This window comes from Lacerta agilis, chromosome 14 (assembly GCF_009819535.1).
Source record: "Lacerta agilis isolate rLacAgi1 chromosome 14, rLacAgi1.pri, whole genome shotgun sequence".
Classification (NCBI taxonomy): Eukaryota; Metazoa; Chordata; class Lepidosauria; order Squamata; family Lacertidae; genus Lacerta; species Lacerta agilis.
In genome coordinates, this window is record NC_046325.1 from 51,322,931 (window position 1) to 51,347,599 (window position 24,669).

General features: G+C 47.6%; 1 protein-coding gene across 2 annotated transcripts in view; it reads left to right on the top strand.

The window, feature by feature from the left end:
• SGSM1 (small G protein signaling modulator 1) overlaps nucleotides 1–24,417 on the top strand; it is a 59,761-nt gene extending 35,344 nt beyond the window's left edge. For both annotated transcript variants that reach the window (XM_033169007.1, XM_033169008.1), the window contains exons 12-24: nucleotides 5,495–5,633; nucleotides 8,433–8,497; nucleotides 9,791–9,936; nucleotides 10,083–10,211; nucleotides 12,828–13,010; nucleotides 13,448–13,519; nucleotides 17,285–17,887; nucleotides 18,838–18,962; nucleotides 19,845–19,927; nucleotides 21,118–21,227; nucleotides 22,589–22,685; nucleotides 23,113–23,280; nucleotides 23,888–24,417. In XM_033169007.1, coding sequence (XP_033024898.1) covers nucleotides 5,495–5,633; nucleotides 8,433–8,497; nucleotides 9,791–9,936; nucleotides 10,083–10,211; nucleotides 12,828–13,010; nucleotides 13,448–13,519; nucleotides 17,285–17,887; nucleotides 18,838–18,962; nucleotides 19,845–19,927; nucleotides 21,118–21,227; nucleotides 22,589–22,685; nucleotides 23,113–23,280; nucleotides 23,888–23,976 — 2,009 coding nt within the window. In that variant the 3' untranslated portion in view covers nucleotides 23,977–24,417. The remainder of the gene's footprint in view (nucleotides 1–5,494; nucleotides 5,634–8,432; nucleotides 8,498–9,790; nucleotides 9,937–10,082; nucleotides 10,212–12,827; nucleotides 13,011–13,447; nucleotides 13,520–17,284; nucleotides 17,888–18,837; nucleotides 18,963–19,844; nucleotides 19,928–21,117; nucleotides 21,228–22,588; nucleotides 22,686–23,112; nucleotides 23,281–23,887) is intronic.
• The last annotated feature ends 252 nt before the right edge of the window (nucleotides 24,418–24,669 follow it).

Consider the following 24,669-nt stretch of genomic DNA (forward strand, 5'->3'; position numbering starts at 1 on the left):
TTTAGGGAAGTTTTTAATTTGTGACTCTGTATTGTATTTTGGTATTTGTTGGAGGCCGCCCAGAGTGGCTGGGGAGACCCGGCCAGATGGGCGGGGTATAAATAATAAATTATTATTATTATTATTATTATTATTATTATTATTATTATTATTAATAGTCCTTTTATTGTAGCATCATGTTGCGAGCACAAATGCACAGCTCTCCGCAAGGAGGGCAGTTGGCTATTCTAATCCTCTTTCTGGCTTCCGCAGCATTTTGGGCGCCAACGGGAAGTTCCTCCCTCCCTCTGACTCCTTTGTTCCCTGATACGTTCAGACCTCCGAGTCCGAGGGGAGGGCCCTCACGCTCTCAAGTGACGTCTCAACTAGCTGCCCCCTCCCTTCTGGTTCTCGTAACTGAGTAGCTCCCCCAAGCTGTTCAGCTTCTGCCTGTCTCTCTGCTTCTGAACACGCTGTGGGCAAGGGGGGGCACTCTTCCCCCTCCAGCTCTAGAATGCATTCCCCAGTCCTCAACTTCAGTCCATTCCCTGACACTTTGCATAATGTATTATACAGTCCCAGGGGCGTCGCTGGGGAGGGGCGGTGGGGGCGGTACGCCCCCAGTGACAGGGTGAGCAGCGGCGGGTGGGGGTGACAAGCGGCGGCCCCTCCCGCCACTCCCACGCGCCGCCGCTCCCTCCGTCACCCCGGGAGCAGCAGCACACGGATGGGGTGCTTCTGCCGCTTTTTTTCGGCGGGGGGGCCCGACCAGCGAGGGGGGTTGTCACGCTTGTCACCCCCTCCTCGCTGGTCACCACCCCCCGCCGGAAAAAACCGCCGGGGGGCGGGGAAAGCCTGGAAAGGAAGCAGAGCAGGCGCGTTTAAGCACCGCTCTGCTTCTTTTTCCGCTTTCCGCTGCTTTTTTTCGGCGGGGGGGGGGCCGACCAGCGGGAGGGGGGTCGCGCTTGTCACCCCCTCCTTGCTGGTCACCACCCCCCGCCGAAAAAACCGCGGGGGGGGCGGGGAAAGCCTGGAAAGGAAGCAGAGCAGGCGCGTTTAAGCGCCGCTCTGCTTCTTTTTCCGCTTTCCGCCGCTTTTTTCGGCGGGGGGGGGCACCCCCTCCTCGCTGGTCACCACCCCCCCCCGCCGAAAAAAAGCCTCGGAAAGGGGGAAATCCCCCCTTTCTGTATACGCGTGCGTCGTGACGTCATGATGACGTCACGGTGCGCGCGTCGTGCCCCTCCCCCAGGGGGTGCCTCTGCGCTGCCGCCGCCCCCAGCAGCGCAGAGGCTAGCGACGCCACTGTACAGTCCTTACTGATTTGCATATTTTATTCATGGTTTGCTCACTCAGGGAGCTGTGTAAGGCACTGGTGTCCCAGCCAGTCTCTGGCTTCTGAAGTTTCAGCCAGTGTTGTCCACACACTTTGGGAGCTTGCCTTCATAAGGATTAGAAACCTGTACTTGTATTTAAATATATTAATAAATTAAAGCTGGGGAAGCTGAATCCTCCATCAGACATGAAGGGTGTGTTTTTGCTCTGCTCCCATTGCGTTAATGATCTTAATTATTGTTATTTTCATTTATATCCAACCTTTTCATCCAAGGAGCTCAAGTTGGCATACATAATTCTCCTCCCCGTTTTATCCTCACAACACCCCTGGGAGGAGGTTAGGCTGAGAGGCAGTAACTGGCACCCAAGGCCTCTCATTGAACTTCATGGCTGACTGAGGATTTGAATCCTGTTCTCCCAGGTGCTAAGCCCAACACGCTAACCACTAGGCCACACTGGCTCTCTTTTGCTTTCCCATCTGGACCCTTCATAGGGGAATTTCTGGCCAAGGATGGATTTTTCTACTATTCCTAGAATCATAGAGTTGGAACCAACCCTCAGCAATGTGGGAATCACAGCTAGTGAGTTCCTAGTGTGTTTTTCCTTTTTCCAGGCTTGAGGAAGCGGCATGGACTTCACCCACCTTCATGTTTTGCCTTTTTTCTCCCTTCCTCTTTAGTGGTTGTTAACCACCCTTCTTGCCTTGCTCCCACCTCTACTGCTGCTGGAAAAGAGAAGGCCTGGATGCGTCGGACCTCTGGCAAAGTGGTGGTGATGCCCAAATGGTCTCTGAGTCTTCCTGAGGCAACCCCTCCCCTTCCGGTCATGTTGGCGTCCAGCCCACACCTGTGTAATGTTGCTGTTGGCACATGGAGGGTGCTTCTTGCTTTTGGCTTGGCAGCTGGGGCAGATGCTGGCATTTATGAATCTGGGCAGGGCAGGCCACTGGGATCCTCCTCTTCACCCTTTTTCCTTGGCTCATTCCCTTGGGCTGCTTTGCTTGGAGGCACACAAGCAGAAGAAGCAAGTTCATTTAATTCATAACATTTATATACAGCTTGGTTGTAAGGGGAAAAATCAACGTGGTTTACAAGAAAAATAAAACAAAAAAATTATCAAAAAAAATCTGCTATGTAAACATTTTTTAAAAATTAACATTAAGCTAAAATTAACAGGAGCTAAAAACAAATTTAAACATATATCAATTGTCTGCATGTGCTTGTCTAATTTTTTTTTAGTAGGTGCCGAAAAGGGTACAGCAATTGCGCCTGCCTGATGTCAACAGGCAAGGAGTTCCAAAGTGTGCAGGTTCTGCCAAACTAAAATATTGCTTTCTTACAAATGCAGAACAGTATTATGTGTCACCTGTAAGAGTGACTGTGTTTAGGGCTGCTGCCCAGTTTAAAGAAATCTTAATAGATTGATCATACAATGCTTTTTAAACCAATGATTAGACCTGCACATAGCTGTCAACTTTCCCCCTTTCTTGCGAGGAATCCTATTCAGAATAAGGTAATTTCCCTTAAAAAAAAGGGAAAAGTTGACAGCTATGGACCTGCATGTCCATAAAACACTCACAGCTCTGAAGGAAAAGCGGCCTCCTTTTTCCCCTCTGTAATGGTGAGCTGCATGTGTCACAGCTGGCCCCAATCCCTTCTGTATTAGGAGGAGATGTGGTGGGAGGTAGAAGGAGGCGAGAGAGGTGGGGAAACAGTGTTTTAAAAAAAAGGTGCAGTCATAGGTATATCAGTGTATTCAAATTTGAATTGTCAAATTGTGTTATTATGGTTTTTATTGTTTGTGTTTTTTGTGGTTGATGTTTGTATCGAAAAAATGATTAAATGAATTAATAATAAAGAGATGTCTGATGCCCACAGATGCATAAATAGCTATAACAATTAACATTAAAAAAATGAAAACAGTGAAATCTATTGTCCAATTAAATCAGAGGCATGTTTTAATGAATCTAATTGCTTTTAGTAGTGATATAATATTGCTGCCATATTTCTTGTTGGTTGTAATCTGAGGCGGATGAAAGGAAGGAGGCAATGGAGCTCAAATGAAAGATGTCCTTTAACAGATCAGCAGCTGCTGCATCCACCTCTACAGGGATGGAGCCATCGCTGTTGCTGGATTGCTGTCTTTGTTGGGTCAGCCCCTCTCCCTTCTGGATCTCAGGCTGGAGGGGTCAGGGATGGGTTGGCTTTGCCCTGCACCCAAGAATTGGCCCCGCAGACGGCAGCCTGACTTTGGGGCCAATGGGGACATTATTGTTAAAGCTTGGGTCCTGCCTTTCCACCAAACGATGCTTGAGGCATCTGATAGAACATGGAAAACTGTCAACCAGCTGACCTTTGAAAAACATGGTAGTTTTTTTTCATTTCTCTTAGAGAGCAATAGGATCTGCCTTGTGCCTTCATTTTTAAATTGATTAGTTAAAAGCCCAAGCAGTTCACCTTCTAAATACCTGAACAGGTTGGGTGATGTAGGATTTAGCAAATGCCAGCAGACACAAAGCCTGCTTCTCTGTGCAGAGGGACCTTCCTGCTGTGATCTGAATCCAAATGCTCCTCCCACCCTCCTTGAATTCACTTTCCCCATTTCCCCTGCATAGAGTTGAGAGAGCAAGATGTGGCTTTTGCGCCCTCCTGTGGTCCAGTTCTTGTCTGCTCCATTGCCCCTGTCCCTCAAGAACAATCTGCTCCAGGGATGCTCTTTCTTCTTGTATCAAAGCATTTGGCATCCTTTCCAAAACTCATTTAGGCCATGATGTTCCAGTGGGACATGTAGGGGTGATTCATGGAAATTTCCCTTCAATCATTTTGGTGTGGTGAAATTGTTTCAAAGTGACTCTGCTGCAGATCTGGAGTCAGCATGTCATTGCAGGGCTCCTGCAAGCCAGTTAGATGAGAGCTTGTAATTGGAAGGCACACCAGAGCCTTTGCTCCGATGTGAAACCAGCCAGGGATTATTTTGAAAGTTTTGCTGTGAATTGTAACTTAGCTGCCTCACAGCTCTTAAGTGCTTAGCCAGTTCTCCATGAAATTTACTGTGAGGTGGTGAGCACTTAAGGTTAGTTGTTTCTGGGATAGCCAACATGGCTGCCAGATGTTGCTGGACTACAACCTCCCAACCCGCACAGCCAGTTTAGCCCTATGGTCCAGGACAATGGGAGTTGTAGTCCAACATCATCTGGGCAGCACAAGGTTGACTACTCTGAGAAAGGATTTGTATCTTCCCCTTCATCAAAGATCCCACAGTGATTTGCAAGATTTCAAAAATACAACATATATTTTATAACAAGACAGAAAATGTGAACTGGATTCTGGAAAATGTATATAGATAGTAGAGGGTTTTAAAAGAGGATTGGACAAATTCATGGAGAATCAGGCTATCAATGGCTTCTAGCCCTTGAACTCTACTTTTTGAACTCTGGACAGCATCCTCTGTACTCAGTCCAGCTCCTGATTTACCTACACATCCAGAGGAGGTGATAGCTGTGGCTAAAACCAACTGAGACCTGGCCAGCTCCAGAGAATGCTTCTGAGGCTGCCTAGAGACAAGCAAGAGCCCAGGTGTCTCTGCTGCCCCACTATGTACGGATGAGGCCGGGTGAGAGGATCCTGCTTGCCTGCCTCAGCTCATCCGGATGACCCTGGCTCACTGGTGGGGGTGGGGGCTTTCCAGAGGACTCCCCTCCACTCTAAACATCTTGGATGGAACCATTCTTCCCAGCAATAGGGCTCTTGATTCTTTTCCCTTTCATTACAGGAAAAGGGACCCTGCAGACACCAGAGGCCCGGTAGCTCTCTCCACTGACCACAGGGTTCCCAGTACTACCTAGATGGGCTGAGTATAAGGCAGCTTCCCTTGTGTTCCCTGCAAATTCATGCATTTTCCTTGGAGACTGAGGTGGTTATCTTGAGAAAAGCCTCCTTAGGTGGCACGTTTGGTTGTGCCAATGAGCCCAGTTTGTGGATGCTGGTACAATTGACCTTTTCTGTCTTTTTAATTGAAAGTCTTCCTGTGATTGGGTGAAGATCATGCAAATGGTTTAATTGATGTAGCCCTCCAGATATTGTGTGTCTGATTTTTCCCATCTGGCTTTCCCTCTCTCTGCTCCTGGGGTAAGCTGCTTCAAACCTTCTCCTGATGTTGTGCTGTTCTCTTTCTGCATTTCTAGCCCCCCAGGATCTGGTTGACACCCAGACGAGCACCCTCCCTTCCATGTGGCAGCCGGGCACCCGCAAGTCCTCCTGCTCATCCTGCTCTCAGAGCGGATCCACGGAGAGTGGCCCCTCCAATGGATGCAACCATGAAAGGCAAGGCGACAGAGGCTGGCTTGGGGGTGCTCTCTGTCCAGGTGGCCTCACAGAGGCAAAAGGGCTGACCTGAGGGCTGGCGGGGTAAGGGCAGTTAAAGCACATGACTCCCCCCAGAGAATCCTGGGAGCTGTAGTTCAGGAACATAGGGAGTCAGACCCATCTAGTGCAGTACTGTCCACACTGGCAGAGGCTCTGTAGCCCTGAATAGAGAGGCAATTGGGGATTGACTCTTGGACCTTCTTCATGCAAGGCAGATGCTCTGCCAGTGAGCTACGACCCTGCCCTCTCACATGGAGGATACGCTAACAAGGGCCACTAGCCAGGTGGCTGTACTTTGTCTCCACGGTTGGAGGCCATCCTGCTTCTGTAGTTGCTGGAAACCCCATGAGGGGAGGGGTCTCTTGGGCTCAAATCCTGATTAAGAGTTTCTCAGCGTCTGGGTGGCCACGGTGAGACCAGGCTGTTGGGCTAGATGGGCCATTGGCCTCATGCAGCAGGATCGCTTAACAAACTACAGCTCCCATGATTCTTTGGTTGTTGTTTTTTGAAAAAAATTATTAAATTTTCCAATAAGACAAATACAAACAATAACAAACAAAAAACAAATATCAAAAACTACATACAAAAATACTACAAAAACAAAAAACAAAAATCTCATTGTCTTTCCCTAGTTTTTTAACATTCCATTGGGACCTCCTCCCGTCCTCTCCTCTGCGTTCATTTCCAAACCTTTTTTAGTAACTTTGTAACATTGTAAAATCTACTTTTCACCCTCTCATCTTAGTCAAAAAATCCTACTCATTATATCTTAAATCTTAATTCTTAATTTTTCAACACATCTTAACTTCCAGAAGAAAAAGAAAAATGTTTTTCTATCAAACCAACCTCAAATTGCCCCTTACTACCTCTTATATCCTTCTTAACTTAACTTAGTTATACTATAGCCTATATATCTTCTGATTCCAATTCTCAATCTATTAAAAACACAAATTAACCTATTCCTAAATATTTCTTCCAGTCTCATAATCCATTTTCCCTCTGGTGTCGGGTACCATGGTCAATCCTCCCTTTCTAATAATTCACCCATTACCCCACCCCTCTCCTGCTCATCTGTTTCCCATTCTCCAACTTTCCCACACCCCCACAGTCTCCCCCCCCAACCTTCCACCAGTCCAGATTCTCCTTCTTCTGTTATCTCATCCAGAGTTGATTCAACTTCTTTCCCTTTCACTTCTGCACTTCCCTTCAGAAGTAACTTCTTCTCCAGAGTGTAGCATTTTCCTTTGTAACTTGTTACAGTAAAGTCATAACAAAGTTTCATTTTCCCACTCTCAAATTTTTGTCGGATTCCCTGTTGTTCTTGAACTTCTTGAACTTCTGGGCTGCCACCCCAAAAGTCCTCTATAATGTTCCCGTTGGGGGCTCCCTGCCTCTCACACAAAGGGAGCCCCTCTTGTTCAGAAGCCTGTGCCGATTCATCCTCCAAAAATTCCACAGGATCCACTTTCACTCCCTCCTCTCCTTCAAGTGAGCATAAGTCAGAGTTTTCCAAAGTTTCTGCAATCTGGGTAAACATTTCTGCAAGGTTTTGCTGAAGTGTTTGAAATAATCTTAGTTCCAACAGTATTCTCTCCTGGATTGGTGTCATTGCTGGGTTTACAGAGTCCGTGGGAATTAGTTGGGCGGAAGTAATGAAGTTTCAGTACTTTTCCAGCTGCGCCAGCCGGTCAGCAGCCGCCATTACCGAGCCAACCAGGGACCCTTAGCCAGAGGGTTGATTGTATCACCTAATTCTTTGTAATCCACAGAAAGAAATCAATCAAAGTCTTAGTTTTGCCCCCAAAACAGGGGACTCTAAGTTACACGAAATCAGAGTTAAACTTCAAAACAAGTTTTAAACGGCTTCAGTTTCATTGACGTTACTGTCCTCTTATAACAACGGAGAGAGACGGACTTCCTCACTTTAATCTCCCTCCGCAAGCCAAATTTTTAAGAAATTTAAGAAATCCAAATCCAGCTCTTTTACTTACAGAGTCTTTCTTTAATGCAAGACTTTAATGCAAGCGCTCAAAACTGGCAGATCCCGCTGCTTTGTGTCTTCGGTCTGCAATGGTTCTTCAGCACTGTGCCGTTGCCCGGTTCACTCAAGCCTCCCCTTTACAGGGGTAGCCTGAGAACCGGGGCAACACATCTAGCGCCCGCTAGAACCGCAGTCCACTGGACGCTCCACCAGTGGCTTTAGGGAGCCCGCAGCGCAGTTGCGGTAGCTCCAAACCCAAAAAACACCGGAGCCGTCTAGGAACGAAAACGGCTCCCGACTGCACAGAATGGCGCCGGCACCGGAAGTCCCCCGCTCCCATGATTCTTTGGGGGGAGGCTGTCATTGTATGGTGTGGCTCAGCCCACAACCAGCTGCAGCAGCACATACATTCTTCGTTATTAGCAGTTTGAATTTTATTGTGTTATTATCTTCTTTAGTGGGTCACACAAACTGCTATTTTGTATAATGCCTTTTATAGGCTGCGGGCTCTGGGCATGAGTTTATGGAACCAAGGGGGCAGGAGCCTGGAAAAGTTCAGGAACCCCTGCGTGGGATGCTTTTAAATTGCTTTTAATCTTGTGTGAGTCACTAAGGAGGGAAACGCTATGCTTTGAATGGCAGCTAATGTGTTTTTGAAAAGTACAGCTTGAAAAATGGGATTATTGCTTGTGGTGTATCCATTTGCAACAATCCATCCACTGGTTCCTTACAGGACTGTAGCTATCCCCCCCCCCCATTTCCCTCTCTCTTCCCAGGGCTCCTCTGAAGCTGCTGTGTGATAACATGAAGTACCAGATACTATCTCGAGCGTTTTATGGCTGTGAGTTTTCAGTTCATCCCATTTTTTAGTCACCACTTGGGAGTCAGGAGAACAGCCTACTTAATCCTTCCCCCACCAGTTCTTTGAAATTTGCTCCCCACCCCACCCCACCCCACCCTCTCTGCTGCGTTTCCTGCTCTGACACGGATGAAAAAGCATTTGGGGGCAGGAGATGGAATTACGATTTGGGGCGTAGAAATAACCATGGGGGAGAAAGGGTTAAGCAGCCCTTTCTGTCTTCTGCTGCTGCTTTTCATTTTAAAAGGTGTTGACAAAGAAGTACTTTTATATCCCCTATAGCACTATGGCCTTGCAATTAAGTGTGATGTGGAGTTTGCCCCAGTATTGTGAACTGAAGGGCAGAACTACCTTGGTTCTACCACTATGACACCAAAACCACAAGAATATTTTATTTACCACAAACTTCCCCTGGCTCTTAAGCCAAAAAGACTTGCAGCTCAATAAAGATCAAGATGATCTTGGCCCTCGGGATTATGATCTATCAGACATGGCATTAAAGGAAAAAGATGGGAAGGGAGAAGGAAAAATCAAAGTCTGTTACCGGTTCTTAAAAGTGACAAAGTTCTTATTAAGGATCAGCTGGGATAGAATTGGTGCAGGTAGCCTGTGGAATGGCTGCCAGTTGGTGATGGTTGATGGAGGCAGCTGGGCTCTCATCCCCCTGCCAGGGGACTAACTCTGCTTCCCTTCTCTCCCTCTGCCATCAGTCTATAGCAGATGTTTTGAACTACAACTCCATCACCCCCAGTGAGCATGGTCATTTTGGACTACAGCGCATTGAATCATAGAATTGACCCCCAGGCTCACCTAGTCCAACCCCTTGCAATGCAGGAATGTTTTGCTCAACATGGGGCTTGAACTACGGCCCTGAGACTCTGCATGCTCTACCAACTGAGCTGGCACAGCTGGGTTGACTGGGATTTGCAGCTGAGAGCACCTGGAGGGCACCCAGTTTGGGCAGGGTGGTTGATATAACCAGTTCAGATTTTCTTTCCTCTAAGTGGCAGCATGGGTCAGTGGACACAGAACTATAGAGTTGGATGGGGTCCCTGCAATGCAGGGATTTGGACTGAAGGGGCTCCTTGGGTCCTGACATGCAAGTCAGGCGGGTGGTGGGAGTCCTTCTTGTGCCAGTATTGCCCCTCCCTTGGGGAGCGGTGGGCAGTGGTGCTTTAGCCACCTCCCCTACCTGCCCTTCCCAGTGGTGAGGGCTGGTCTCTCTGGGATTGCCCTCTGTGCATCTTCTCTTTCTCTCTTCTTTCCATGGCTTAGGGCTGGCCTACTGCCGGCACCTCTCCACGGTGAGAACCCACCTCTCGGCGCTGGTGAACCATGACATTGTGTCACCCAGCATGCCATGCAGCGCCAGCCTGGGGCTGACTGCAGAGGTCTGGGAGATGTTCCTGCAAGACAGTACGGTAAGGGGGACCCCCAATTAGCCCTGGCCACCCCTGGGGCACAGTCGGCTCTGGCCTTGCTTTTGAAGGTGGATGGTTGAGGGTGGGGTGGGGGGAAGTCATTTTCTCTTTACTTGGCCTCTGTCTTCAGTGAACTTTCCCCGCAGAGTTATGAGGAGAAAGAGCTTTTGCGGCTAGTCTACTTCGGAGGGGTCCAGCACGAGATCCGGAAAGCAGTCTGGCCTTTCCTGCTGGGACATTACCGGTTTGGGATGTCAGAAGCTGAGAGAAAGGAGGTGAGTTAAGTAAAATTACTCATCAGTATGCCATGAAGTCTGCAGTGCTTGCGTTACTGAATCTGTATTTAAATGCTAAACAAGACGAGCGATTAGTGAATAAACCACTAATTGGATTTCTCTTAGTGGCAGAGCACGTGTGGTTACAGTCACATTCTGGAAGGGCTTAAAAGGTACAGACTTGAACACATGGTACAAAAGAGGGTGAATCATTGCCTAAACGGCCTTGGCCCAGTATACCTGAGGGAGCATTTCCACCCCTATTGTTCTGCCTAGACACTGGGGTCCAGCTCCGAGGACCTTCTGGTGGTTCCCTCCCTGCGAGAAGTGAGGTTACAGGGAACCAGGCAAAGGGCCTTCTCAGTAGTGCCTTCTGTAGTGCCTTCCACAGGGCCTTCTCAGTAGTGGCCCTGTGAAACACCCTCCCATCAGATGTCAAGGAAATAGACTTTTAGAAGACACCTGAAGGCAGCCCTGTTTAGGGAAGTTTTTAATGTTTGAAGTTTTATTCTGTTTTTAATGTTCTGTTGAAAGACGCCCAGAGTGGCTGGGGAAACCCAGCCAGATGGGCATGGTAGAAATAATAAATTATTATTACTGTAAGGACTCTCAGTGGTTGCTGCTGAGGAAACAGGCTGACTCTGAATTCTACAAACGAAGTTCTTTATTGTGCAGATATTTACAGTGGAGTTACAGTAAAGACGTCCAGCTCATCCCTCTGCAGAGTCCGGGAATGTCCGTTTCCGGTTTTTAGTCCAACATAAGAGACGCGGGATCCTGAACCCCCGCCTCCCCCTTCCACGTCCCTCCTCCCTGTGAAATCAGGGCATGGGAAAAGGTCCCTGTTCCCCGCTACCTGCTTGGTGATGAGGCTCTCTGATCCTGTCACAGCCCCTGCCCCAACTTCCTGCTTCCATCTCCCCCTCCCCACTGGAGGAGCAATCGCTTCCTCCACTCGGGGAGGAGGACGACTAATTACGAACTGGAGAGGGTGGCTCCCTGTAACGCAAATGACCCAGGAACGCTACCTGCCTGGGCGAGGGGGGTTTCCTGACAATTATTATTATTATTATTATTATTATTATTATTATTGACCCACACATTAAGACTGATGAGAGGAAAGGAGCACAAAGACACCTTTGCAGGAGAATGGTGGAGCTTCATTCCATTCAGAAATTCTCCAGAAAACCAAAGGTTTATACTTGTGGGTCACTAATAAGAATGTGTTTTATAGATATACCTACCTCTTTGCTGCTATTTTAGTATTATGTGGGGCTGATTAAAACTTCCATTTGCTCTCTTTGCCTAAGTCTGCCTCATTCTCAGGGCACTTTAGAGCTGGTGCCTGTGTGGGCTGGCACTTTCCTTACTGAGGGTGTGGTGGTGCATTTTTCTTTCTGCAAAGCATTTCTCTAGTGCTCCCCAGCCTCCCTGATCTGAAAATGCAGTGTGTGGTTAAACTATGGAACTCGTTTCCCCAGGAGGCAGTGAGGGCCACAGACCTTTAAAAGAGAGAGCTGTGGATGGCTTTGCTCAACGCTGCTCTTCGGCTTGAGTCCTGCTTGTGGGCTTCTCACTGGGGCATCTGAGTGGCCCCTGTGAGGCTGGACTAGGTGATCCCTTTTGCCTGATCCAGCAGTCTCTTGGCTTCTTATGCTTCATGGGAGGAGTTCCCTCCTGATCTCTTCCCCTGGGGCTTTCATTGAAACATGGGCACGCAGGAAGGCTGCAGAGCCCAGACCACTGGGTGGATGATTTTAGATTGAGAGAAAGGCAGCCAGGACAAAAACCTGCACCCCACTCATGAGAATCTCACTGAAATTTTCTTGATAATATTCAAATTAATTGATGGCAAATGATTTTGTGGGATGGGGGAATTGAGGAAGAGCCCTGGATCAGTGGTAGAGCATGTGCTTTACTTGCAGAGGTTCAAACTCGGTAGAAAGTGGTCAGGCCTGGCATTGCTCTGTGTTGTGCAGTCTAAGGTATCACATTGCTTAAGGTAGCGCTGCAAGTGGTTTAAGGTTCTGGATTTAGGCTCCAATCTCTCCGGAGGCATGGGTTCAAATTCCACTGCTGCCAAGTGTTCTTTGCTTGTCCTTTTCGAAATATCTGCATCACTTATCCTCTCTTGTGTGAGAGGCAGTGTGCTTTAGTGGTTACAGTGTCAGGCAAGGACCTGGGAGACCAGGATTCAAATCCCCACTCGGCCATGAATCTCACTGAGTGGCTGCGGGAATTAAATGAAGAGGGAGGGAAACCATGTTTGTTGTTTTGTTTATTACTTCTATATACCATCTTTTTCTTCCAAGAAGCTCAAGGTACATGGTTCTCCCCCTCCTCATTTAATCCCCACAACAACCCTGTGGGGTAAGTTAGGCTGAGAGGCAGTGACTGGCCCAAGGTCACTCAGGGAGCTTCATGGCTGAGTGGGGAATCAAACCCTGGTCTCCCAGGTTCTAGTCTGACACTCTGACCATTATGCCACTTTTGAGCTACTTGGAGGAAAAGGTGAGACATAAATCCAGCAAATGAATAAATGAAACTGGGTTCAGTTCTGCTCCAGGGTGCTGTGGGGGATTTGAGGGCCTCTCCCAACTTCTCTCTTGGCTTCAGGTCGACAGCCAGACTCGCGCCTGCTATGAGCAAACCATGGCAGAGTGGCTGGGCTGCGAGGCGATTGTCCGACAACGGGAGAAGGAGTCTCATGCGGCTGCCCTGGCCAAGTGCTCCTCAGGGGCCAGCCTGGACTCCCACATGGAACACATGATGCACCGAGATTCGACCATCAGCAACGATGTGAGTGCGGGTGGGGTGGGGAATCGAGGTCCATTGGGATTGAGTCAGTTCCCGGATGGCTTCAGATGCGTAAAAATAATTTAAATCTCTCAGTTTCTCCCCTCCACTGCGCCCTTTCCTGCAGCACTCCCTGGAGCATGTTTGCCACATTTGCACCCTACGTTAAAGGCACTAGGATACCACTTGGAACAGCCTTGGCCCCCCTCCAAAGAATCCTGGGAGCTGTAGTTGGTTCAAGGTTATGAGAGCAGAGCCTCCCTGGCCTCCCCCGCCCAACACCTTGTGAGTGGAAGGGGGTGAGCAATTTAAAAAGGGGGGCACTGTTGGTTCTTGGGCCCCCCAAAGCTGGCCTCCTCCCCTGATTCTGCCCCCCTCTGCAGACACCTTGACTTGTCCCTCTGACCTGGTTCTCCCATGCGCCTTCTCTCTTCCCACAGTCTTCCCAGAGCGGCAGTTCTGGCCCACAGAACCTGGTGCGGCTTCAGAGCGACTCCAGTGGCAGCACCCAGGTGAGGTGTCCAGCCTGTTGGTTCCTTGGGGGGGAGACACTCCAAATTCTGAGCTGCTGTGCAAGGCCAAGAGACAGCGATGTGTAATGGTTAGAGTGTCGGCCAAGGACCTGGGGGACCAAAGTTCAATACTCCACTCAGCCATGCAGCTCACTGGGTGGCCTTGGGTGCCAGTCACTGCCGTCTCACAGCCTAGCCTACCTCACAGGGTTGTTGTGGAGATTAAAGGAGGATGGGGGAGAAGCACCTACACCAAATTGAGCTCCTTGGAGGAAAGGACAGGATAAAAATGTGATTGTTTTTAATAGATTGTCTATATAGATGGATCGTTTTAATTCTATTAATGCTATATATATTTTTTTAAACAAAAATTTATTGGTTTTCCACAACAAACATAAACAAATATACCACATCATAAAAATAAATAAATAAAAAAAACAAATACAAAGACAAAAGCAAAACAAAAATAAAGGAAGAAAATACATACCTACATACATACCTAACACCTACACCGGAAAACACCAATACTTCTTTAATTTAATTATAATCTTATTTCAATCTAGTTAGGGGGACTTCCCCCATTCTCTCCTCTGCGTTCAATTCCAATCTACTTTAATAACTTTCTAACTGTCTTAATTCCCTCACTTAAATTCATAACTCCCATAAAATCTTATTTCATTTAACATCAAAATAACAAAATTATTTTACTTCTTAATACAAAACTTTTTACTTCATAATACAAAACTTAACTTCTTATAATCTTATCTATCTCTTATTCAACATCAAAATATCAAAATACCAAAATGATTTCAAAATACAACTTCTTAATACAAATCTTAACTTCTTGTGACCTTATCTATCTCTCATTACACTGAAACTGCTGCTGGTATTTCTAAATTACATCTTATATAAATATAAAACTATCCTTCTTTAAAAACAGTCCAAGCGTCTCTTCTCTATACCAAATCAAATTTTCTTTTTAACACTCTGACTTCGGGGTGCCATGGGAAGCCTTCCTGATTATACATCTAGAATCTTTCACCCCACCCCTCTTCTTACCCTTTTTTCTCCCCACCTCGGAATCACCCACCAGGCCTCTCTCCATCCCTTTCCAAAACCATTGTCCAGAATGTCCTCTTTTTCCTTAAATCTAAGGATCAAAACCTTATCCAGAAGCATCCTTGCCAAGCTTTTCAGGAAATATAATACATCACCATCCAGCATCTCCATTTCGAACTTCCAATCAACTTTTAATTGTAATTCCCAAGATTGTTCCTTCATTTCTGGGTTCCCACCCCAGAAATCGGATATAATATGTCTAACTTCAACCCTAGGCTTCTCACACCAGCCGGGTTTTTCTTCTTCTTGGAGTTGCATAGTCGCAGTGTCTTGTTCTTCCGAAATTTCCTCAAGTACTTTAGCAAGGTTCTCCTCAAGTTCATTAGCAAAGTTCTCAGAAGTCTTAATTCCAAAAAACTTTTCGTCGACATTCCGATTCAGCCATTCTAATTTTAGGTTCAAGAGTTCTAGTTTCAAAATAATTATCCTTTGTCCTTGGGTCATTCCCGGATCTAAAGTCATTTTAAAAGCGAAACCAAAAATGGCAGAAGCAGGCAGGGAATAACAAAGTTCAGTACTTTTCCATCTTTAGGCTCAAATTTCAGCCGCCATTTTTCCCCTAGTCAGGGTGCAAAAATTATATTCCACCAACTTTAAGAAGAAATGCTTTAAAAGTCTCAGTCTTCCCCTAACAGGGGTTTTGACAGATCGTACTTGTCAGCAATACTCCAATAGATACATTGTAACAGCCAAATGCAGCAACAGCAAAAAAACATTGTTACTTCTTGATTCGGCAGGGAGAGGAACGGACTTCCTTTTAACATTCCTCCCCAAAAGCCAATTGAAAAGATTTAGGGTCCAATTGAACTCCGTACTTACAGCTTACGGGGTTTCTTTTTTCTTCTTCTTCTTCAATTCAGGTAAGAACGATGCGCTCCTCGCCAGCGGCAGCCGCCACTTAGCTTTCCCGGTTGGGGCAAAGCCTCCACAGCCCCGCGCCGTTGCCCTTTCACTCCTGCGCCCCTTTTACAAGGGGAACGGGAGAAAGGGTCTGCGCAAAGGGGCCAGCTGGAGAGCCCACACAGCGGGACGCTCTTCCCGCTGCTTGACGGAGCCCGCTGCGCGGTAGCGGAGCTCCTAACCCCCGGGAAAGCCAGGGTCGCCTCGCTGCCGAAGCAACCCTCGACCGCTGGCAATGGCGCCCTCGCCGGAAGTGTCTAATGCTATATTGTTTTTTAATCACTGTTTCCCCCTCCATGTTTTTAGTTGTTCTTATTTTACCTGTAAGCCACCTGGAGTGCAGTTCAATCCTCAGTGGTCTCCCCTGCCGAAGGGTCTCAGGAGCAGGCTGGGAAAGACCCTCAAGGCAGAGATCCAGGAGAGGCCCTGGCGAAGCTGGGTGGGCGAGTGGTCGGATCTGGCAGGTAGACAAGTTTGCTGTAGATCAGCGGTCCCCAAACTTTTGGGGGCCACTGCCCCCTGGGCTCCATCATTCCATCTCCAGAGAGAGCAATGTTAAGAACAGCTTTTGGCCTGACCCACTACAGTAAGAAAGATAACCACACAACAATTAATTGCACCTTTATTCAGAATCCAATTAAAACTATTTAGTTTAATTAATTCAAGAAAACTGATTAACTTGATCCAGTGATACCAGCTTTTCAATGACTGATAGTCATTTATACCTCCAGTGCCCCCTAGGTAATCCTACCCCCCGGGGTGTTACCACCTACTTGGGAACACAGCTTCGGATCTTTGCAGAATGCAGTCTCTTACTAAACATTTAACTATTTATTACTGTTACATAAGCATTTTTTATTTTTATTTTTTGCTATAATAAATTAATCTCTGTTTTATGACTCACTGTAAAATATCTACCTATCTTTATAAACTCATTTTGGTAATCACGAGCTTCCTTTCAAGGCTAGGCATCCCACTCAATTAACACACAAATTTCACAGTAATGATCAAAATTTACATAACAAAAAATCAGCAGTGAAATGATAAAATAGGGTAGAAAAATAGTTGCAGCACTTTAAAATGGCACTTGAAAGCTTAGACCAGCCTTGAATGAATTGGATAAAAGCAGATTTGAAAAGAGAGATCTTCAGAGCCAGTTCAGAAACAGTCAGGGGGACCAAGTGCCGTTCCCAGGTGGGGTGGGGGAGCCACCACTGAAGAGGACCTGGCCTCGCTAGCTTGGTGCACCTTTCTGACGGAGCCTCTACAGCCAATCTTAAGAGGCAGACAGCTTTGTGTGGGTGCAGGCAATCCTTGGGATAACCTGGCTCCAAGCAGTTTGTGGCTTTCAAGATTGCAGCCAGCACTTTGAATAGGGCCTGGAAGTGGGCTGGCAAGCAGTCTGGAATCTGAGTTATATGCTGTGATCACTTGGCCAGAAAAAGCAACGGAGCATTTTGCACTGGCTGAGGCTCCTCAGTGGACTCAGCTATATAGCTGCAAATAAAACGTTTTAAATGTGTTGTAAAGTGCAATATACAAATGTGACTCTATATGGTGACAGTGAGCTGTGCCAAATTCAATGTATTTTTTCAAAACTTTTTTTAAAAAGCCTTTTCACAGCTTTTTTTACATGTGTGTAGATTCCACCAATATCTTGAAAGGCAGCCCCATGCAGAGGCCATTGCAGTAGTCAGCCAATCTGATCCATCCCTGTTCTGTTTTGGCCCCTCCTTCTTTGCCCAGGTGTTTGAGTCAGTCGATGAGGTAGAACAGCCCGAAGCAGATGCCAAGCCTGAGGACGGCAAACGGGCCAAACTCTCCAACGGGATGATGCCTGACGGCGCCTCCTCCCCCGACCTTTGCTATCCCTCTTCCCAGAACTTTTTGGTCACCTCCACATGCTCAGAGCAGATCTTCAGCACCAAGGACAGTATGGTGGAGATCGCAGAAGCCGCAGTGTGCCACTCTGCCCAGGCAAGCATGGCTGTCGGCCAGGGACCTCTCAGTGTGGACAATGCCCTTGTGGGTGGCACACAAACAGGGGAAGGTTTGCAGGGCCAGGACAGCCTGGAGGACCTCCCCACCACCAGCAGCTTAGAGGAGTTTATCCTCATGGGCAAGGAGCCCCCCAATAAAGGGGGGGCATCTCTGTCTATAGTGGATATGACCAACAGCTGGCCGGACCACAGTGTGGGGCAGCAGAACTCAATGGGGAGTGAAGATGACCTCTCGGAAGAGCCAGAGATGGAGAGCCTGTACCCACAGCTGGATTCACACTCCCTGGCTGTCACTGACTTGACCATTAGCGAAGTCTCGCCTGTCTCCTCGTCGGGGGTCACCTACTCTGTGAGTGTGTGTCAGGGTCCCTGGGAGGGACTTGACCCTTTCTGATTTCCCTCCTGATCTTTGGGAACGGTTTTTTGTTTCAGTGGTGCAAAACCCAAAAGGAGCAAACATATTAGGCAGGGTGAAATTTTAGCTTTGATCACACTAGAGCATTTATCTATTCACTTGCTAACTGCTACTAACGTACTTCTAACGCCTTGCCTTTCTGGCAGTGTTCTCAAGGTGGTTAATTTTTTTAAGCGATGGCCCACAGTTGCTGGTTGTGTTAAAATTTCTATACTGCCCTTCTGAGGATCACAGGATGGTTTACAATATAAAAAACACAATAAAAAACAGCATAGTAAGAAACAAAGTCAATACCCCCCAGTTTTAAAGGCCAGGGATTGTTTAATCAGCCAAAGGCCTGGGAGAAGAGGAATGTCCTTGCAACTTTTCACTTTGCACTAGCACCTGTTATTTGTACTTAAAGATTATAGGATAGATTGAGAGGAAGTAATCATATTTTAGTCCCATTGACATCAATGGGCTGTTAAAATTGATTTACCATTGCCAGGTTATCTGTGTTATCAACAGCTCTGTTTTGAGTTTGTGTGAATGGACAGTATTGTAAATAACAAAACTATCACCACACGTACTTTTCTACATCTCATTCCTTTATTGCACCATTTGCAACCCTTCTGCCCCCAGCTGTGAGGCAGGACCGGCCCACCTATGAGGCAAGGTGAGGCAACTGCCTCGGGCAGCAGGATCCGCCTGTCATTTTGCTGTGATCCCTGCACTGCAGGGCATTGCACCAGATGGCCCTCTGGGTCCTTTCTAACTCTGCAATTCTATGACTTTTAAAACCAGCTGTTAAGTTTGTGGCATGGACAGGCCCTTTGGTGCACCTTAGCACAAGTTGTGCTGAAAGTTAACTGGGATGTGTTTCCTTGCCCTTTCTGCTTCTGCAGCCAGAGCTGCTTGACATGTACACTGTGAACCTGCACCGCATTGAGAAGGATGTCCAGAGGTGCGACCGGAACTACTGGTATTTCTCACCAGCCAACCTGGAGAAGCTGCGCAACATCATGTGCAGGTAGCCGCCCAGTGGGATGGGGGCGGGAACTGGCTGTCTAGTTCCTTGCAGGCGACTCTGTCACTCTTTGGGCCAGGAACGGTGGGAGCAGCCCATGTGCTGGCCACAGAAGGCCCTTTGCAGGCTGAGCCCTGGCCCTTCCCTTAAAAATAAAGCGAGATTCCAGTCCTCATCATTCAGAATAAAGGATCTCCCTTACACCATGTCAGGCCATTGGCCCACCCAGCTCAGTACTGGTTAAAGGAAGCTGGTTATCCCACAGACCCAATGAAGCCTCAGCTTATTAAACAGAGGATTTTTCACTGATTGATTTATTAAGCTGGCATTTTGGAGAGGGGAACGAACCACCCCCAAAGGCTATTTGGGGCTTTGAGATGATGCATTTCTGCATTGCAGCCCCCCCCCCCAATCTTAAAAGAGGCATTCTGCATTCCCTTTCTCCATGCCATTAAAAAAAAAAGAATCTGGGTGGTTTAATCAATGACACCATTTTTGTTGATCAAATTGCGTTTGTTTGTTTAAAAGTATTTATTGATTAATTGGTTTAATCAGCTGTGGGTTCATTACCTATGGGTTAATTAGCAGTGATCCCTGCATTGCAAGTGGTTGGACTAGATGACCCCTGGGTCTCTTCCAGCTTTATGGTTGTATGGTCAAATGTTGCAGTCCTCCTATCCAAAAGCAAAATGAACTGGCAGCTGAAATATAGGTCTGCAGACACGCATGGTTTATGGGAGGGATGCAGATGTAGGATTTGGGATGTTTCCATACAGATTCTGCTCCTTTTTCTGCTGGGTCTGTTGCTGACTGCTTGAAACCAGGGCCTTGGCAGCTGCTTTGCAGAACCTCTGTCAACTCACCCAGCCTCCTGTCTCTCTGCAGCTACGTCTGGCACCACATTGACATTGGCTATGTCCAGGGGATGTGTGACTTGCTGGCTCCTTTGCTTGTGATTCTGGATGATGGTGAGTTCTCTCTGTTTGCCACTATGCCAGCCTTAACAGTCTGGGGGATTCTGGCTCTGATGGATTCCCTCGCTGGACTATTCATTTATTGGTTCATTTATAACATTTTCACCCCGACTCTTATGGTGCAAAAGCACCATTCAGGGTAGTTAACAACAGACAGAATGGACTACCTGGGGAGGCGGTGGGCTCTCCTTTGTTGGAGGTTTTTAAACACAGGTTGGGTGGCCACCTGTCAGTGACTCTCTAGCTGTGATTCCTGCATTCCTTGGGGTCACTTCTGACTCTACAGTTCTGTGACTCTATGAAATTACAATTTCATAAATAGGCCCAATGGTATAAGTCCACCAACCAAAGAAACAGGATCAGCAAATGTAAAAACATGATCAGCCATGCCCAGTGAGAGCCTCTTGAATGAAATGGCTCTGAGCTGATGATGGGGAGCAACTGGCGGGAAGTGCTTCTCGTAGGCATCTGCTTGGTCACTGTGAGAACAGAATGGTGGACTTGATGGGCCCATCGGTCTGACCCAACTCTTCATGTACAGGAGGGGGCCAAGTACACTTCCCCTGCAAGGTGCTCCGTATTCTAGATACAGCCGCTGTGAAAAGACCCCCCACTCTTTCTCATCCCACTCAGATGTGCTTCCATCATGGGTGGGAGATTGTAGAATTGGGGCCTCACCCTCTTGCACCTCTCCAAATCCAGATGAGGCAGGCTTGCCCACCCATGTTTCACAGCTTGAAGCAGGGACATGTCTCGTGTTTAAAAAAACAAATTCAGAGCCAGCTCCACAGCACATGGGAGGTAGTTGGAACATCAGGATGCAGAAAGCTCTGATGTGTGCTGATCCCGACAGATCCACATGACTGTCAAGAGACCAATGTGAACAGCCTAGTTGGTGTGGCTTCCAGGCCATGGCAGGAATGTGGGGGTGCAGTTGGAGGGGGAGTATCCTGCACAGGAGAGGAGGTAGCACTTTTGTGACTGTCCCCAAGCCAAGATGTGTAAAACTGGCACCTGGATATGCATGCCTTTGGCAGCCAATACACAGAGAGCTCCTGGTTGTGTCCTTGGGTGGCCTGGGTCCTCTTCCTTCTGGGCAAAAGCTGGTGAGATCCAGGTATACAGGGCACTGATTCCCCCCTTCTCTCTCTCTCTCACTCCCCCCCCCCCATGTCCTTGTTCAGAGGCCATTGCCTTCAGCTGTTTCACAGAGCTCATGAAGCGGATGAACCAGAACTTCCCCCATGGGGGCGCCATGGACACCCACTTTGCCAACATGAGATCCCTCATCCAGGTACAGAACAGGGACTCTTCCAGTTCACCCTTTCCACGGAGTGTTCACCCTGATCTGCTTGTCAGAGGCTTATGCAGAGGTTATATCAGTGGTTCCCAAATGAGGAGGCAACCTCCCACCCATCTGGTCTAGGGAATCCACCACTAACAGGGCCTCCATCTTATCTGGATTGAGCTTTAGTTTGTTGACTCTCATCCAGTCCATGACTGAGGCAAGACACTGGTCCAGCACTTCCACTTCCTCACCTGCAGATGTAATGGTGAAATAGAGTTGTGTGTCGTCAGCATACTCCATAACGCCGGAAAACCCAACTCAGTAGTTTCACCTTCCCGTTAGTCATTCATTTACCCCACACTTTCCAGTGCATTTCCACACAGCTTTCCAAAGCACAAAATTCCATAACATGAAATTATTGGGTCAGGCTGACAGCTCATTTTCTGACTTCTACAGTGTCTCACATCCATCTTTGGACAGACACCTCTTCACAGTCTCTCCATTGCTTTCTGTTGTTTGCTTCCTGCATCCACACAAGCCCTGCTGTTAGTTTTAGATTGTCCATCCACTGCACAGGTGGTCTTCTGAAATTGTACGGGCTCTGTGTTTGCTTTATTCCATTTTCCTGAGCCATCTCTTGCCACATGTCCAGCGCATGTGCATTTTAATTGCAACATTTCCTCCCATTATCCATAAATTTGGATCTTTGCTGTATCCTGTTTTTAGTTTTTCTGGCTTTTTAAGATACTCCTAACTTGGCGCATTCCATGGCATGTTGTGCTGACCTTAAGCAGTTACAGTTTCTCTGTGTCACAGTTCTCTGCTCCATAACATATCACAAGCAATATGCACATATTGAACACTTTCATACGGGCGGAGGAAGCTGCCCCACCCCCTTCGCCTTCCGTTCCTACACTACTGCTTTCAAATCCAAGGAAATATTTTCATTTTTCACTATGAAGCTCTTCTTTTCTACTTTAATTATGCAAACCTCAATTTGCACTGGAATCCCACCCTTGGTTACCATTTGGGGTGATAATCTCCTTGGTTTTTTGCCATGTGGGTGCCATTCCCTCCACACACACCCCTGGAAGGAACCCAGTGCCTTTAATCAGCAGAAATTCAGTTGCTGAAAGCTGAAAGACACATTCTGCCTGCTGCTAGGCACAATACCTGTGCAAGGAAAAGAAAGGGTGGCAGTGTTGCTTAGGTTCTCTGTTTGATACCTCCATGAAGCTCTTTGAAAAGAGGCCAAGGGAGTATTGAGCACCTTGCTGCATGCAGGATGTGGGGGTTTTGTGGTGGGGGAGGGACAAATGTGGTTTTCTTGCAGAAACAAGATCCTGAAGCTTTTGCTTTTCTGGTAGATTTTGGACTCTGAGCTGTTTGAGCTGATGCATCAAAATGGCGATTACACGCATTTTTACTTCTGCTACCGCTGGTTCCTCCTGGATTTTAAGCGAGGTGCGTTGGGGATGTGGGGTCTGCATCTGCATTTTGACTTAAACACATCTTTTAACACTAGCTGGAGCAGCATGAGTTGCCCCGATAGTATCCTGAGGACAGGAGTTGGGAGAAGGTAAAATATAATTGTCCCTCCCCCCAATTTTTTCCCTGGTGTCCTCTTTGATGTGTGCTGCACAATGCTGTTTGCTGCAGAGAATTCTGGGATGGGGTCACTTCTGCATTTTAGGGTTGCCATATTTAAAAGAGCAAAAAATGACACATTTGCCGACTTCTACTTTTAACTATGGATCATTATGATGACTCTCATTTTACATACCCATGAAAAAGAGGATGTGTCCTGGAAAAGAGGGCATATGACAACCTAGCTTTGGTCGCTTCAGACGGCTTCAATGACTGTTCTTTTTTTGTTCCTGTTTTCTAACAGAGCTAGTTTACAATGATGTCTTCTCTGTCTGGGAAACGATCTGGGCAGCGGCACAGATCTCCTCGTCTCATTATGTCCTCTTCATTGCTCTTGCCTTGGTGGAGGTTTATCGGGACATCATCCTAGAGAACAACATGGACTTCACGGATATCATCAAGTTCTTCAACGGTACAGATTGTAATGGGCTGGGGCTGAAGTTGAGAACAGTTTTCTGTCCCAAATGACTGCACTGCAAAATCTGTGCCCCTCGCGAATAGGCACCAAGCCAGCCTCCAGGACTTTGAGGTTGAGCTGCCTTCTGACCTCTGTGCAGGCAGAGAGAAGTGTTGGCTTGTTCTCTGCTGCACTGCAGTACCACCACTAAAGCGGCCCAAAAGGTGCTCTTTAGGGATCCGTTGGGCCCTAGAGGGACTCACCGGATTCCATCAAGCTGTAGACTTTGGCCTTAGTCTGAGAAATATTTCACTTACATGCAGACTGAGCTCTTTGTCTTCTTGCTTTCCTGCCCAGCTGATACGCCTGTGTGTTGTGAATGTCCTCTGTATCTTGCACATGACAGAGAGATCCCTTTTTTAAACTAGAGATGCTGGGGATGAGACCTGCAGTGTGCTGAGCATGGCCTCTCCCACATAGTTGTGGTCCCTTCCCAAAGGTGTCCCTGCAGGATGCCTGAGTGTGGGGATAGAGGGAAGGGCAGAGACCTCACCTTGTTTTCTTGGAACCCACCCTTTCTTCTTCCTCCGTTTTGCTTGACTCTTCCTTTCTTCCATTCCAGAAATGGCAGAGCGGCACAACACTCAACAGGTCCTGAAGCTGGCGCGGGACCTTGTCTACAAAGTTCAGACACTCATTGAGAACAAGTGATTTGCGAGAACATCTGCCCTGGAGGAGGAAGGGAGACTGAAGCACCCCTTGTGTACATTTGGAGGCTGGAGTAGCGCATAAGGCAGAGAGCTAGAGAGGGGGCATGCCTCTCTCCATGAACTTGAGCCAGTCCCTGGAGAGGCAGTCTCCCAGCCAGTCATTCCACTGTGTTTTCAGCCACTGCCTGCTGGGCTCTTCTGTTTCTGTGATGGCAATTAACCAAAGAACTCACAAGCTCCGCCTCCTTTCTTATTCATGTAGGATGGAGCTTGACTGGCACAAACCTTGCTTTGAGGACAGAGGTCAGTTGTTAGGTGCGTGGGAAGGGCGTGGCTGTTTATTGGGATGTCTGGTTTTATTACCTTCTGCTTCCTGTTTGGAAAGGTCAAGGTGACAGCCTTGAAAAGGGGTGGCTGGGATCTGTCGTTGATTTCCCTCCCTCCCTCCCTCCCTCCCTCCCTCCCTCCCTCCCTCCCTTCAGATCTTCCTTCAGAGAGAATAATTTAAACAGCCAGCATTTTTCCTTCCCCTATCACCTCCAAAATGTGCAGGTTGGGATCCAACTCTTGGCCCTTTAATCAAAAGGTGAGGCTTTGCCGAGGTCATCCTTTTATGGGGAAGCTTTCTCACCTTCTGAAGGGTGCCAGTTGGGGCCATCTCTGCCACTGAGGTTTGTCTGTTCTCTTACAGATT